Source organism: Ranitomeya variabilis, chromosome 2, assembly GCF_051348905.1.
Source record: "Ranitomeya variabilis isolate aRanVar5 chromosome 2, aRanVar5.hap1, whole genome shotgun sequence".
Lineage (NCBI taxonomy): Eukaryota > Metazoa > Chordata > Amphibia > Anura > Dendrobatidae > Ranitomeya > Ranitomeya variabilis.
In genome coordinates this window covers 298,392,735-298,410,279 of record NC_135233.1, presented here as the reverse complement: position 1 = coordinate 298,410,279, position 17,545 = coordinate 298,392,735, and the positions used below count along the sequence as shown (strand labels likewise).

Sequence of the window (17,545 nt, the reverse complement as noted above, 5' to 3'; positions counted from 1 at the left end):
TATTGGCACCGCATTTGCTATACGCCAGTCCTGTGGTACAGACCCTGTTATTATGGAGTCTTTAAAGATTAAAAATAATGGTCTATCAATGACTGTACTTAATTCCTGCAGTACTCGGGGGTGTATCCCATCGGGGCCCGGAGATTTGTCAATTTTAGTGATTTTTAGACGCCGCTGTACTTCCTGCTGGGTTAAGCAGGTGACATTTAATGGGGAATTTTTATCACTAGTCATTTTGTCTGCCATGGGATTTTCTTTTGTAAATACTGATGAAAAAAAGTCATTTAGCATATTGGCTTTTTCCTCATCCTCATCCACCATTTCCCCCAGATTATTTTTAAGGGGGCCAACACTGTCATTTTTTAGTTTAGTTTTAGTCACTGAATCACAAGTCACACACTTACCGCCGTTCACACTTACGCTCAGGTCACACTCAGCTCGCTCACACTCGCTGTGCTGAAGATTTATAGATTTTTTTTTTTCTCTCTATCTCCCCTCAACAGCAATCCACCTTGCTGTTCAGATGCACTTCCAAAAAAAGGAAGCACAAAGTTCACAATTACACATCCCTACAGTGCTAAGCACTGGACGTCTCCATGACATGGAAAATACGTGACCAGACACTATGCAGCTGGATGCAGGCTGCAGAGAAGAGTATCATGGACCGCATGTGGCCCCAGGTTGTACACCCCTGACATAGAGACAATGTGGGTCATTGGAACAATTGTAATAGATTTAATAAGGCAGAAGGATTTAGTAGAACCTCCTGGTGGTCTATCACCCAAGAGCATAACATAAGGACTACGTGGACAATGTATGAAATAAGAACGGCAATATCAAGCCCTAGGGTTTTTATCGAAGGGCACATTTGCTAGATATGTTTCAGGTCTCCTGGTTCATCACAACCACTGACACATCCGTCAGAAACGTGAGGTTAGATTTGATGTATTTGATCTAGGACATACTATACACTGAAGACGTGCGGAATAGCTCTCAATCAATGTAACTTGGTTGCTACCCTCTTGATGTATCACAACAGTGGTAGAGTCTCTCAACTGATCGTGATACCCAAGACACCCACGGCTCTCACCTCTACATTTGTAGAGGGTAAATTAGACTATAATAATTACATCACTCCTCGTCCAAATGGATCATTAAGACACATTGTGGTGGGTAGGGCGAAGAGGGGGAGGTTTAACAAAATGTAGCATTTGCTTTAGGTGAATAGGTTGACTAGTTGGAGGCCCATATTGTGTAAACTCTTGTCTGTGCATTTGGTACCTTTCCTGAGATGCTTGAGGTTGGTAATCTCTTGTTTTCCACAACTAAAAAATGTTGGGGTTTAGGCCTGTTTGTTAACACTGAATTATTAAATGGTGCCAAGAAAGATGGGGATTTGATTGGAGTTGAAAATGGAAGCAAAATGTTCTCCACAGGTTTAGAGAATGAAGGAATAAGGCTGCTTTCACACTAGCGTCGGCCCGACGCGCGTTGTGAAAGTGTTGCCCGCCGTGGGCAGCGGAAGCAGTCTTACGACAGTCCACGCCCGCACGGTCGAAAATGGCGGACACGACGTGCAAAAAAACGTTACATGTAACTTTTTTTGTGCCGACGGTCCGCCAAAACACGACGCAACCGTCGCACGACGGTTGCGACGTGTGGGCATACGTCGCTAATGTAAATCTATGGGGAGAAAACACATCCTGTGGACAACTTTGCAGGATGCGTTTTTTCTCCTAAACGATGCATTGCGACGTATGCAAAACAACGCTAGTGTGAAAGTAGCCTAAGAGTGCGTGTCCATGGTATGTAATGATGGCGCTTTGGACGGAGCGGAAAACCCGCTCCGCCCAAAGCGCCGCCCCCTTCTGTACGCGCAGTGATTCCGGATGTGTTCATTGCACACATCCGGAATCTCCGCACCCCATACATAGGGTCCTGTGATTTACCTTGCAGCGACGGATCGTCGCCAGAAGGTAGACAGACATGCTGCGATCTTAAAAAAAAAAAAAAAAAAAAGAGAGGCGCCGCATGTGCGTATATGCAGTTCTGCCACCAGATGCGTGTTCGCACGCAAAGTGTAGACGGGATTTCATAAAATCCCTTCCACTATGCTGTAACATCTGCTCGCTGCGGGTTGAACGCTGCAGCTGTACTGAACGTGGACACATACCCTTAGGGAGCAGATTGAGCTAAATTATCTGGTAATGGGCCTGTTACCCACATAAGCCCAGGCAAGGACAATCATGGCTTCAACAAGGATTCCAAGCCTAACCTACGAAGGTGCGTCTAGCTGGATGTATATGGATCGCCCCGTCTAGGGCAGTAGGGTAATCGGTACCGGGTCCTTCGGTTCTCAGGGGGGATGTCACGGTGGCTGACCCGGTCCGTGGCCCTAGGGACGTCCGTATTAAAAAGGGGGGAAAGGTCTTTAAAGGGAAAGTGTTCGCGACGCCACCTGTGGTATTCGGTCAGGGTGACCGACACTGCTTTAAGGGGTCCGCTGGGGTGATGTTATGGCAGCTAGATGGTATACCTTCCCACAGGTGAGGTATGTCCCCAGGGCTTCCCAGTGTGAAGATGGTGGATGGTGTGAGGTGCAGTGAAGAACGAGGACACAAGGTTGCAGTCTCTTTACCTTTTTACTGAAGGCTTCAGCGTCCACAGTCCAGAGCACCAGATCACAGGGCAGGCAGAATCCGGCCGGTTTAAAGGCAAATCCAGAGTTCCCTTATCCAGGTGGAAATCAGTAGCCTTCCTCTAGCACCTGGGTGTTGTAGTACCTTACTGCTGAGCCTCTCATAAGGTCCTCACAACTGTTGTAGATGTTCTAGATGTTATGTCTCTTTCTCTCTGTCCCCCAGGTGGATAGGACAAACCCGTATGACTGGTGGCCTGAGGCTTTTTACAGGGACTCTAGCACGCCCCGGCCTCCACAAGTTGCCACCTTGCCTCCTGGGTATAGGTTGGGCAGATAACGTGGAATTAGCTGTCCTGCTGGTCTCTGGAGCAAGGCATAAAGGACTGTTGCTCCCTCGGTGTTCCGGCTACCGGATCCTGAACCTCAGAAGGAGGCAGCCTATGCAGGGCAGAACTCCTGATGGTTTCCTCTCCTTTTGCTATGACTTCTCACGCTTTACAATACAGTTCTCTGTTCGTGTCTCTTTCTGGAAGCTGCCGCACCTGGGGCAGGCGCAGCTCCGTGGCCTTCTGTCTCGGCCTCTGACAGGATCCCACCCCCGTCAGGGACCAACTACCTGAGCGAAGCTCAGATAGCAACTGCCTAACTTTCTATTCAGACCACCAGTTTTACCTAATTGTGAAGAATGCCCTAAAAAATAGGAGCATAGCTCCCCCTGGTGGACTGGAGTATGAAGTGTGTTGTGTGTTGGTGTTACCTGGTAGTGAGATCTCCTTTATTGTCTCTAAACGTAACATCACTCCTCCCTAGAGGAGAATGATATTACTGCAACAACCAGGACCCTGGGGCGATGCAGATATAGAGGTCACTTTCGCTAATTGAGCAGCTTTATTTTAATAAGGGCAAAATTTGGGAGTGAGAATCCACCAAATTCCTTGTAAAGAACATTACTTGCTGAGTAATTCTAGGCCCTTATAAATAAACCATTAAAGTGCAGAAAATATATTATCAAAGATTCTAAAAGGGGGTAGCAACAGTATCACATGCACGTCTTAAAATTTTTCATAATCACAATCTATTAAAATTATCAAATATTGCAATTTTCACACTGGCCACTTTCTTCATGAAAGAACAGGAAGTCTGAGTATAGTTTTCAGCAGATTCCTTGTCATGAGAGGCAGGATTACAATGGCAGGCACTGCCTCTATATACAGCTGATAGCACAGGACCCACCAATCACAGTAGGTGATATCACAGAATGCCATCTCTTCAAAATGAGTTACTTGCGCAAAAGACATGGTCCGTTCACTGTTGATAATGTACATGTGGATTTCCCGAAATAGGAAGTTATTTGAAGAAAAGCCCAAGTGGCCAATGTGATAAATTCAAGGTTTCTAGTGTTTATTTCTAATTAAAAAAAAATTGTGAGACGGGGAAAAAAAAACATGTAACAAAAACCTGATGATACCCTTTAATGTCAAACCAGCAGCAAAGACCAATGCCTGCATCTTTGACTTCTCCCCTTCCATATGAGAAACCAAAAGCTTTTCACTTTAGTTTGCAACTGAAAAAAAAAACAAAACAAACCGCCATATTTCACATACCATTTTTATTACATTATTTAATTTCATTTTTTTTTTTAAATCTGAACTTGAGATATCTTATTTTAATACCACACTCAGATCCACATTCTTGTAGTACATGGGCACAGTAAACCTTGGCTTTGATGTCCTTTCTTCTATTGCCGTAAGTGGCTATAATGGCAACGAGGATTGAAGAGATGATGGAAATATTCAGATGTTTTCGTTGTGATTAAATAAATATAGAATGATGCATTTCATCTATTCAGCTAATTTGGCATCAACTAATCATATTCAACAATAATTTGCACATTTTTTTTTTTTTTTAAGATCCTTTTTGAAAGGACATTGCTTTGAGAAATATATTTAAAGATAAGGATGCGTCAGCATTAAAGAAATTATTCAGGATATATATATAATATATATTTACATAATAAAAAATGTACTGACTATTTAAAGTAAAGTGGCACAAACAGCAGGAGTTACACTTCCCCTACTTATTGGTTACAAAGGATAAACTTTCTTTAAGCAATGGCAAAAGGAAAAAAAAAATAATAAATGACCTCCTGTTATTTGCAATACCTCCAACATACAAGTCACACCTGGATTTAAAGGGTAAAATATACAGAAAAAAATACAAGACGACAAGGAGCAAGAAAAACCATTCATATAACAGAAGTTTCGACTTTACAAAATGACCTCGGACCCACACAAAAAGCGAAATTTCTGATGTGACAATAAAAGACATCTTATTGCATTGCCGTCGGCTCTACTGGTTCATACAGCTCCAAAGTTCATTCCCATTTCTTCAGTATAAAACAGCGGCTTTCCTGACATGGACTTCTTGTGAAGATTGATCCTGGTCCTCATGGTGCACAAAATCATTGTGATTATTTCAGCACAATGACACCTGACAATCCAACTGTTCACCATCGGCTAGGAGCAAATTCTTCAGAAAAGCTACATGTGTTGTCAGGAAAAGATGGGTTTTATTTTGAGATATTTTCAGAACGAATAAGGATATTAGGAAAAAATACTACAAAACCCCTTGTGGTGTTGGACAAAGGCACCTCAATGTTCACATTTAGAATTTTTTGCCTACCACCAGTGTAGTAAAAAAGAAAAATAGGATGTTTTGTGGAGCAGCTTTGTACAGTCAAAGCAGGTCACATTAGATTCCATGGCAGGACAGCTCTAACCACAACCTCTACATGACTGCAGTTCACATAAAGAGTATTAAACTGCAAACACATCGGTGCCCTGGTAAAGACCATGCCAGCAAAGGATAGGAAATCCCTTTTCACCAGTTTTTGGTTGCAAATGCCTCCTTGCTGCTTTGGCTGTTTTACATAAATTGCATCTGTAAAAAAAATAAAAAATACAATTGTTTACCAAAATATAGATCTGTTATGCACAAATGAAGTAACAAGTAGGGTTACACTTTCATTGGTCAGGAAAAATAAAAAAAATATATATATTTCTGTGCAGAAAGCATTCAAAGATCTAGCTGTGATGATAGCTGAAGTGACAAGTCACACACCAAATATACCCCACACTGACTGCAGGGACATACACGTACTGTTTGTCAGTTGTTCGAGTTCTTGGTTTTGGTGTATTGAGAAAAGGCAGATACATCAAAACTACTGGCATCACGACTGTGACCAGTCACCGGACTGGCTGCAGTGGTCCTTGAAAATGTGCGGCAACCCACTGCTTTATGAAAATTAACCAAAAGGAGTATCTTGTACTTTTTCAGCAGGAGATTTCACAGGTATTAAAACAAAACAAAAATTAAAAAAAAAAACTTAAGTGTTATTAAACTTTGACTTACAAGTATTTATTTTGTTGGCCCTTGAATTTCCTGCGGTGGGAGTCTGGCTAGAGACTTCCAGTAATCAATCAAAGACTGCGCAGAGAGGGGGCAGAGTGAAGTTTGGATCCATAGGCTTTCTGTTCACGACTATGAAAATTGTAAATTCACACTGAAGGCATCAAAACTATGAATTAACACATGTGGAATTATATACTTAACAAAAAAGTGTGAAACAACTGAAATTATGTCTCATATTCTAGGTTCTTCAATGTAGCCACCTTTTGCTTTGATGACTGCTTTGCACACTCTTGGCATTCTCTTGATGAGCTTCAAGAAGTAGTCACCGGGAATGGTCTTCATACAATCTTGAAGGAGTTCCCAGAGATGCTTAGCACTTGTTGGCTCTTTTGCCTTCACTCTGCGGTCCAGCTCACCCCAAACCATCTCGATTGGGTTCAGGTGTGGTGACTGTGGAGACCAGGTCATCTGGCATAGCACCCCATCACTCTCCTTCTTGGTCAAATAGCCCTTACATAACCTGGAGGTGTGTTTGGGGTCATTGTCCTGTTGAAAAATAAATGATGGTCCAACTAAACGCAAACCGGATGGAATAGCATGCTGCTGCAAGATGCTGTGGTAGCGATGCTGGTTCAGTATGCCTTCAATTTTTAATAAATGCCCAACAGTGTCACCAGCAAAGCACCCCCACACCATCACACCTCCTCCTCCATGCTTCACGGTGGGGACCAGGCTTGTAGAGTCCATCCGTTCACCTTTTCTGATCTCAAATTTAGACTCATCAGACTAAAGCACAGATTTCCACTGGTCTAATGTCCATTCCTTGTGTTCTTTAGCCCAAACAAGTCTCTTCTGCTTGTTGCCGGTCCTTAGCAGTGGTTTCCTAGCAGCTATTTTACCATGAAGGCCTGCTGCACAAAGTCTCCTCTTAACAGTTGTAGAGATGTGTCTGCTGCTAGAACTCTGTGTGGCATTGACCTGGCCTCTAATCTGAGCTGCTGTTAACCTGCGATTTCTGAGGCTGGTGACTCAGATAAACTTATCCTCAGAAGCAGAGGTGACTCTTGGTCTTCCTTTCCTGGGGCGCTCCTCATGTGAGCCAGTTTCTTTGTAGCGCTTGATGGTTTTTGCAACTGCACTTGGGGACACTTTCAAAGTTTGCCCAATTTTTCGGACTGACTGACCTTCATTTCTTAAAGTAATGATGGCCACTCGTTTTTCTTTACTTAGCTGCTTTTTTCTTGCCATAATACAAATTCTAAGTCTATTCAGTAGGACTATCAGCTGTATATCCACCAGACTTCTGCTCAACACAACTGATGGTCCAAACCCCATTTATAAGGCAAGAAATCCCAACCTGACAGGGCACACCTGTGATGTGAAAACCATTCCTGGTGACTACCTCTTGAAGCTCATCAAGAGAATGCCAAGAGTGTGCAAAGCAGTCATCAAAGCAAAAGGTGGCTACTTTGAAGAACCTAGAATATAAGACATAATTTCAGTTGTTTCACACTTTTTTGTTAAGTATATAATTCCACGTGTGTTAATTCATAGTTTTGATGCCTTCAGTGTGAATGTACAATTTTCATAGTCATGAAAATACAGAAAAACAAACTTTTGCTCTGCACTGACTGTATGTCCATACCCTTTACTGAGACAGCTGCTGATATGGACAGGGGAGTCTACCACCAAAGGGGATATGAAACACAAGGATATCCCTATTTAACTTTGGCTGCCACCACATGTTTAATTCCAATGGTCACACTTCAGTAGCTCAATCAGTATGAGCACAAAACGTGGCCTCCTCTTACCAGCACTGGACAGTTCAGGTGGTGGTATATAAAAGGGAGTATTTTTTTAAATAGTTCCAAGTGAAAAATTGCAGTTTTGTGCAATCTACCAGACATTCAATGTTTAAAGTTTCCCAGACTTTCAAGGATGTTCTCAAGTACTTAAATTGCTTTAATTAGCATGAAAATAAGCAAGTTTGCAATTGACTTGCTTTTTTTACCTGCTGACATTCACCTGCCATGAAAGCCTTTATCTTTTATAGTTCACAATTCGATCCATGTGGAGCCTGGACTCTAGTTACGGGCCAAAAGTGTTTACCAAGCTTAACTGTTGAATTAAAGTCTATTAATGCTTGGCATCTGTTCAATTAGGCCTTCGTTCCCAATGTTAATAATACAAAAAAAAAAAATGTACATGCCTACATTTCTGGCCACAAGACTCATTGAGAAAAAGGCCGTGTTTAGTATTTAGTCAGCATTTGTAAGCCAAAAATCAGTAATGGGCGAAAAATACAGAAGTGGTGACGTGTTTCTATTATAATTTTCCACTGATTGTGCCTCTCCTGCTTTTGGCTTACAGATAGTGATGTAAAATACTGACCGAATACTGAACGCGTGTACGTCGTCTGGAACAAAAGCATTCATAATCTAAATGCATACATGATTAGAAATAAGTTAAATACCTGATGTGAGGAAGAAACATTTCAACATTTAACAAGATGAATATTTGATAATATCTTAAAAGTGACACAGGCTTACCTGAGCCCCAGAAACAGGCGCAAATGGATTTGTGGGTCTTATTCCCGGCTGTGAATAAATCATTGGCTGAGGAACCATGAGGGGATTTGCACCAATCTGTGTAGGAACCTGAAGAGAAAAACCAATATACATGTACTATAACGAGGTAACTGAAGGATAGATTTCTACCAATGCAAACATTAACAGTTCGTTCAGGTTTTAAGTATCCAAGATTAACTTTTAAAAACAAGGGCAATAGCCTTCTCACCATTCCATACACAGGCACTTGAGGTGTAGTGACTGGATAGCTCAGGGGTGCAGGAACCTTCAAATGAAATCAAAAACATATAATTCTATGTATGTTCACACAGTGCTGCTACAATGGCATCTCTTGATCATAATGACAAAATAGCCCTGCCTTCAAAGAGATTAGCCCAGGAGTCACAGTGTAAGTTACATTCCTGTGTTAGATCATTGTGGTCACACATCAGTAGCTCAGTCTGTAGGAGCACTGGAAGCGGCCTCTTAGCACTGGAAGTTTCAGGTGGCCATTTGTATAGAGAGCAGCACAACAATTTTTAAACAACAGAGTGTTTTTTAAATGGTTTCAAGTAAAAAATTGTTATTTTTGTGTGATCCAACAGAGAAATTCAATATTTCAAGTTTCCAGGACTTGCAGGGGTGCTCTCAAGCTCTTAAATTGCTTTAATAAGCAGATAGAAAAAGAAAGTCAATTGCAAACTTGCTTATTTTGACACAGTGTGTCATTCCCCTGCAAAGAGAGCTTTTATCTTTTATAGTGTGCAGCTGGTTTCCAAAGATCCCGGCCGCTAATGGTGACTGCAGTAGTAACATTCCAAGAAAGGGGTTAATTCTTAACACCTCAATCAGCTCTCTCCAGCCCATTGATACAGCAGATATTTGTTCACCTGCTCCTCTCTCATCTTCTGTTGAGATGAAATCATAAATCAACAGTCTGACAGCTTTCAGAACATGTCTGCTAACACTGTCAGGAACTGTGTGCTTGTTCAAATGCCGTTATCACTGTATGTAACGATAGTGATAGCTGTATGTGTTACAGCAAAACTTGTGCTGAGCTTATAGTTCTAATATTACAGTCCTACTATTTACCAGAGCCGTCCCTCAATGAGAGGCCGCCCTGTTAGAAACCAGGAGAAAGGAACCTATAGGGAGAATGCAGAGTTCTGAACTACACAAAACACAACTTGAGAATACCCCTATAAGTCATCGATATCAGCGAGGGTCTGACGCTGGGCACCCCACAGATCTGGCTGTAAATGAGAGCTGAAAACAGCTGATGTACACAGTGTAAAGAGCCTGAAGAACGCAGCGTGGTACACAGTGTAGTGGCCGTTCTAGTGTATGCACTTAAGAAAGCACACTTCAGTCCAGCTCTTTACACCATGTACCGCTGCGGATGTAAACAGCTGATCGGTGGTGGTGCCAGATATCATCAATATACAAGTACTGGAAATCATGGGGAATACCCTTTGTTTTCTTCAGTTTTTTTTTTGTTTAAAAACAAAACACTCAAGCAAATGAAAAGAAAAGGGCTAAATATTGAAATTACAAAATATCAGAGATAAAAAAACTAGTAAAAACATTTACATCAGGAGTTCACAGCTTGTTTTTTGCTTTGAGCTAGGCACCATCGACAGATTTCAGTTCTTGCGATAACCAAGGTTGTGCCCATTGCTGTTCCAATTTTCCATGTGGTAACAGGGAGCTGTCCAGTAAGGCATAGTTTGATCTCGGTTAGGGAAATGGCACCCACACATACATTTGATGCTGGGATGTGCCAGAATCTTTCTTTGCTATAGAAGCGTTCATCCTGTTAGAGCCGGCATGCAGCATACATCACTAAAACAATGTGCAACAGCTCAAAATTTAGCTAACCCATCACCAATAGGCAAAAGCTTCCATAACAGTTTAAAGTTGAAAATGCAAAACCTGCAAACAATGAAAGCATCTTAAAGGGAACCTGTCACCACGTTTTTGGAAGATGGGATAAAAATAGCGTTAAATAGGGGCAGAGGTGGGCGTTACATTAGTGTGTGTGTTATGCGTTTATTACCCACCTAAGTTGCCGAAATAACTTTGCAAAGTCTCCGTTTTCGCCTGTCAATCAGGCTGGTCAGGTCACATGGGCGTGGTGTCTTCACCCAGATTTGGCGTAGTTTTCCGTTGGTGGCGTAGTGGTGTGCGCATGCCCAAAGTCCGGAATCCTCTTCCAGGGGATTTAAAATAGTGCGGTGTTCGTTATTGCATTGGTGATCGGTGGGCGCGGCCATCTTCCTTTGGCCGCGCGTGCGCAGAAGCGGCGCTCTGCTGGCCGCGGCTTCAGGAAAATGGCCGCGGGATGCCGCGCGTGCGCAGATGGATATCGCGGCGGCCATTTTCCTGAAGCCGCGGCCAGCAGAGCGCCGCTTCTGCGCACGCGCGGCCAAAGGAAGATGGCCGCGCCCACCGATCACCAATGCAATAACGAACACCGCACTATTTTAAATCCCCTGGAAGAGGATTCCGGACTTTGGGCATGCGCACACCACTACGCCACCAACGGAAAACTACGCCAAATCTGGGGGAAGACAACGCCCATGCGACCTGACCAGCCTGATTGACAGGCGAAAACGGAGACTTTGCAAAGTTATTTCGGCAACTTAGGTGGGTAATAAACGCATAACACACACACTAATGTAACGCCCACCTCTGCCCCTATTTAACGCTATTTTTATCCCATCTTCCAAAAACGTGGTGACAGGTTCCCTTTAATTCTATCTTTAATAGGTCACAGAAAGCAGCACTTACATATCCAGTAGAGTAATGGACTCCATTCTGGGATAGCATGGTTAATAAAACCCAAAATGATTACAAAGTCATGGACTGTAACAGCACTGTGAGCCACCACATTTAACAGCGCACCACCATAATTTATAATATATATTATAAAGTCGGACAGTCTGCTGCCCTCAGGCCTGCCAGATTATCAGAAATACTGCATATACATAAAAGCATGCATGCAGCAAGTTCTTTCTAGAAAAGAACAAAGGAGCATGCTGGGTCAGATGTAATTGCTTTCTATAGTTCAAGGTCCAATGCACCCAGTGGATATATTGTAAAATCCCTAAGGCTATGTGCACACGCTGCGGATTTTGCTGCGGATACACAGCAGTTTTCCATGCGTTGTACAGTACCATGTAAACCTATGGAAAACAAAATCCGCAGTGCACATGCTGAAGAAAAAAAAAAGTGTGGAAACGCAGCGGTTTATTTTCCGCAGCATGTCAATTCTTTGTGCAGAATCCGCAGCGGTTTACATCTGCTCCATAATAGAAAACCGCAGGTGTAAAACCGCAGGCGAAATCCGCACAAAAACCGCGGTAAATCCGCAGTGCGGTTTACCTGCGGATTTACCAAAAAGAGTGCGGAAAAATCCGCACACCATTCCGCAGCGTGTGCACATAGCCTAAGGCCCCTTTCACACATCAGTTTTTTTGCCGTCAGGCACAATCAGTTGGCTCAACGGATCCACTGCAGATTGTGAAAACTGATGAGATGGATTTGTTTTTTGGACAGATCCGACTAATTGGATCGAAGCATGCGCAGTTAAAAAAAAAAAAAAAAAAAACGGAATCCGTCGCCATCATTTGACAGATCCGGCGCCATAGGCTTCCATTCTAGCCAACGACGGACGGTGACGAATCAGTCGCTGTCGGTTATTTCGACGCAGACAAAAAACGTTACTTTGTCCGTTGTCTCCAGCTGCCGGACAAACTATTTGACGCATCCGGCGAACAACAGATGAAATGTGAGGCCATCCGTCGCTAATACAAGTCTATGAGAGAAAAACGGATCCAGCGGCATAAGTTGCCAGATCCATTTTTTTTTTCCAAAATTCGACGGATTGCGACTGATGGCAAAAAACTGATGTGTGAAAGGGGCTTAAGTCTCTCAGTCAAGGGGGTCATCTGTTAAAAATAGTCTTGTGCCAAATTACCAGAAATTCAGAACATCAGATGTTCGATTAATGTATTACACTGTAAATGGAGGTTTCCACCTTTCTGGGAAATAGTCACACAATAAGCAGTATTGTGCCACAGTTTGGGGAATATATTGCTCCTTTGGTCATGGGAATAAAGCACTTAATATGCAAGTTACAAGGGGGATCAAAACAGTGATCCTTTACTGCTGTACATGGTTTGATCTGACCCCAGAAGCGGTGGCTGGAGAGACCATTCTTCGGTACATGTGTTGTGAAATAACCGGATAACCTACCATTTGAGGTACAGGAGCTATAGGTGCAGGGGTCCACGTGGTAGAAGTGCTTGTTCTTGCTTGCCAGTTTGTGCCACCAGTCAGTCTCTTCTCTGATGGCTGATTCCACTGCATGTCAGATCTGCTGGGACAGACAACAGGTCATTCTTCAGCAACACGTCGGGCACGACGTCAAGTATCTAATACCAAACAACTAAGGCTGTAAAAAAATGAACATATGCACAAAGTCTAAACCATTAAATAATAATGAAATGCTAATCTGATGAAATCACATCACTAGTAAATAATAATAAACCTACCCAGCCTTACATTATGCACCAATGTCACCTTACACCAGCAGGTCTACACAAAATGTGTGACTTGCTTTATGCTGTAGCAAACACACAGAGGCTTATTGAGGAAAACACCTGGTGCCTTGGACATCCTTGCCTAGATAAGATGGGCACAGGCCTCTCCATCTAAACCTCTACAAGGTTTCTTCCTACCAGCAGATTTTTGGCAGAGTGCACCATTTTAATCTTAGGCTCAATATAGCAGCATATTTCAGACCAGTTACGGATGTAGTTGTCTGCACAGCACACAGGTGCGGACACTGCCTATGTGCAACCCCAATTCCAAAAAAGATGGGACGCTGTGTAACATGTAAAGAAAGTAAGAATTTAATGATTTGGAAATCTTTTAGCCATATTTTATGCACAACACAACATAGAACACAGATCAGAAGGTGAACGTTTGACGATTTACCATTTAATTTGAAAAAAAAAAAAAATTCATAGAAATTGATGGCAGCAACACATCTCTTATAAAGCTTAGAGAGTTAACAGAAGGTTGGAAAGGGGTTCCCAAGTCATTGCATTCTTGTTTTCTTTACATTTTACACAGCGTACCAACCTTTTTAGGAAATGGGTGTTTTATGCACTAGTCTGTTCCATAAATCTATTATCTAAGAGAAGGCCAAGAGAGCAGTCATTGTAGCCAACATAAAGCTGCTGGACCAATAGGGTTCAAAAGGGGTTGTCAGACGAAAAAAGTAATTTTTTTCAAAAGGCAGGGAATATGAGAAGATAGAACGTATACCGTCTCCGGCAGTAGCCAATGGGACACCAAGAGATGATGACTTGTTTTTGGTCACTTAACCACAAAGACCTGTGAATGGCTGCAGCGGTCAGGTGACTGGAAAATAACGTCATCGGGATGTTGTCCCTGAATGTATAGGTGGTCACTGGTGAGTACATATCTTTTTAACATCCGCTGCCTTTTGAAACATTTTTAGTCTCAAGTCCGATAAACCCATTAACGCTTGATTTAAGCTAAAAAAGGTTATTAGGAAAAAAACAAACAGATGAACTCTAGTCTAAATGACTCCTTGCATTAAGCCGTCCACAGATTAATTATTCTATATAGGTTATTTTTATAGTAATCACCAGTGCTCTAAGAACAATGCTTTGGATTGAGCCAGGAAATTGTACAAATTATTCCACACACCTTTTTGATGGTGTTCCTCCAAAACCAAGATCTGAAACGCAAGACAACATTTTTTGAGGAAATGCATCCAGGTAAGAAAAATGACCCATCTACACAACAAACGCTGCCATTAATCACTTACTTCCGACCAGGTTTGCAAGTGAAGAATCAAGGTCATTTGCCATGAATCTTCCACTCTGCGTTCCTGCGGCCACAGACCTTTGAATATGCTGTGAGATTGTTGGCTGCAATACATCATCTGTGAAGTAGATGACTGAGAAGGCAAAAAGACTGACATAAATCAAATAGAAGGGCTACTATATTACACCACATAATATTATAGAAGCGTCATTATATTACACCGTATAATATTATAGAAGGGCCATTATATTACACCGTATAATATTATAGAAGGGCCATTATATTACATCACATAATATTATTGAAGGGCCATTATATTACACCGTATAATATTATAGAAGGGCCATTATATTACACCACATAATATTATAGAAGCGTCATTATATTACACCGTATAATATTATAGAAGGGCCATTATATTACATCACATAATATTATAGAAGCGTCATTATATTACACCGTATAATATTATAGAAGGGCCATTATATTACACCACATAATATTATAGAAGGGCCATTATATTACACCATATAATATTATAGAAGGGCCATTATATTACACCGTATAATATTATAGAAGGGCCATTATATTACACCACATAATATTATAGAAGGGCCATTATATTACACCACATAATATTATAGAAGGGCCATTATCTTACACCGTATAATATTATAGAAGGGCCATTATATTACACCGTATAATATTATAGAAGGGCCATTATCTTACACCACATAATATTATAGAAGGGCCATTATCTTACACCGTATAATATTATAGAAGGGCCATTATCTTACACCGTATAATATTATAGAAGGGCCATTATATTACACCGTATAATATTATAGAAGGGCCATTATATTACACCGTATAATATTATAGAAGGGCCATTATATTACACCACATAATATTATAGAAGGGCCATTATATTACACCACATAATATTATAGAAGGGCCATTATCTTACACCGTATAATATTATAGAAGGGCCATTATATTACACCGTATAATATTATAGAAGGGCCATTATATTACACCGCATAATATTATAGAAGCGTCATTATATTACACCACATAATATTATAGAAGGGCCATTATATTACATCACATAATATTATAGAAGAGCCATTATATTACACCGTATAATATTATAGAAGGGCCATTATATTACACCGTATAATATTATAGAAGGGCCATTATATTACATCACATATTATAGAAGGGCCATTATATTACATCACATATTATAGAAGAGCCATTATCTTACACCGTATAATATTATAGAAGGGCCATTATATTACACCGTATAATATTATAGAAGGGCCATTATATTACACCGTATAATATTATAGAAGGGCCATTATACTACACTGTATAATATTATAGAAGAGCCATTATATTACACCCATAATATTATAGAAGAGCCATTATATTACACAGTATAATATTATACAAGGGTCATAATATTACACCGCATAATATTATATCTTTAGAACGTATAATTAAAAAATGTTCCTCACTCATTTCACTTTATAAATCAGCAAAATGTCTAAGCAATGTGTGAGAGATATCGAGACAAGCTATCATTTTAAAATATCTAACAGTACTGTATCCTGAAACATCTTACATCAGGGAGAATGTCAGTCATTAGATATTGTCATAGTGTATGACAAATGATCCCTTTTACATCTGATACATATTCAATTAAATCTGAGAGAATTGACCTCCCTCATATCTGTAAACTGGTGACGTGGGTTATACATTTCAAGTGGAGTAATTGTACAATAACACTGAAAAAGAATGTTAGTCTTTATTATGAACAAAAAACAATATCTAATAACTCACCAGAGACACGGGCAGGTGAGCATGAGCAAGCGTGCAATAAAGAGAGAAAAGGGAATTAGTTTTGTAAGGGGGAATAAACCAAACATCGAACAGGCATAAAACATAGATATAGATAAATCTGTAATGATTACTGCTGGGGTAATCATTCCTTACAAGGATTATGATGTTGAAGTGAATTAACAATCAACCATTACCTTTTAATTTTATTATGCTTGGTGTTAAGTATGTGCGCTTAGTATGTGAGAAGTTCTTGTGAATGTGATATGCCTTTTTTGCCAAGAGCAAGACTAGACTTTGTAAAAGAAAAGCAACACTTGCTAGGGTATGTGCACACAGTGTGTCAGGTGGTGGTGCACACTGAGTTTTTAAGGCAAAGCCGCTTCAGGAAAACACCGGCATCATTTAACCCCTTAACGACCAACAATACGCCTTTTAACCCCTTCACCCCCAAGGGTGGTTTGCACGTTAATGACCGGGCCAATTTTTACAATTCTGACCACTGTCCCTTTATGAGGTTATAACTCTGGAACGCTTCAACGGATCTTGGCGATTCAGACATTGTTTTCTCGTGACATATTGTACTTCATGATAGTGGTAAAATTTCTTCGATATAACTTGCGTTTATTTGTGAAAAAAACGAATATTTGGCGAAAATTTTGAAAATTTCGCAATTTTCCAACTTTGAATTTTTATGCCCTTAAATCACAGACATATGTCACGCAAAATACTTAATAAGTAACATTTCCCACATGTCTACTTTACATCAGCACAATTTTGGAACCAAAATTTTTTTTTGTGACGGAGTTATAAGGGTTAAAAGTTGACCAGCAATTTCTCATTTTTACAACACCATTTTTTTTTAGGGACCACATCTCATTTGAAGTAATTTTGAGGGGTCTATATGATAGAAAATACCCAAGTGTGACACCATTCTAAAAACTGCACCCCTCAAGGTACTCAAAACCACTTTCAAAAAGTTTATTAACCCTTCAGGTGTTTCACAGGAATTTTTGGAATGTTTAAATAAAAATAAACATTTAACTTTTTTTCACACAAAATTTATTTCAGCTCCAATTTGCTTTATTTTACCAAGGGTAACAGGAGAAAATAGACCCCAAAATTTGTTGTACAAATTGTCCTGAGTACGCTGATACCCCATATGTGGGGGTAAACCACTGTTTGGGCGCATGGCAGAGCTCGGAAGGAAAGGAGCGCCATT

The 17,545-nt window shown here is 40.8% G+C and overlaps 1 protein-coding gene across 4 annotated transcripts in view; it reads right to left on the bottom strand.

The window, feature by feature from the left end:
- Window positions 1-4,231: 4,231 nt before the first annotated feature.
- The window catches only part of LOC143805609 (phosphatidylinositol-binding clathrin assembly protein-like), a 115,838-nt gene continuing 102,524 nt past the window's right edge, over window positions 4,232-17,545 (bottom strand). The window contains exons 15-21 of one of the 4 annotated variants that reach the window (XM_077285123.1): window positions 14,483-14,614; window positions 14,362-14,392; window positions 12,877-12,997; window positions 11,410-11,436; window positions 8,849-8,905; window positions 8,602-8,709; window positions 4,232-5,581 (exon numbers count right to left, since the gene is read on the bottom strand). In XM_077285123.1, coding sequence (XP_077141238.1) covers window positions 5,567-5,581; window positions 8,602-8,709; window positions 8,849-8,905; window positions 11,410-11,436; window positions 12,877-12,997; window positions 14,362-14,392; window positions 14,483-14,614 — 491 coding nt within the window. In that variant the 3' untranslated portion in view covers window positions 4,232-5,566. The remainder of the gene's footprint in view (window positions 5,582-8,601; window positions 8,710-8,848; window positions 8,906-11,409; window positions 11,437-12,876; window positions 12,998-14,361; window positions 14,393-14,482; window positions 14,615-17,545) is intronic. The other 3 variants (XM_077285124.1, XM_077285125.1, XM_077285126.1) reach the window with 3 other exon arrangements.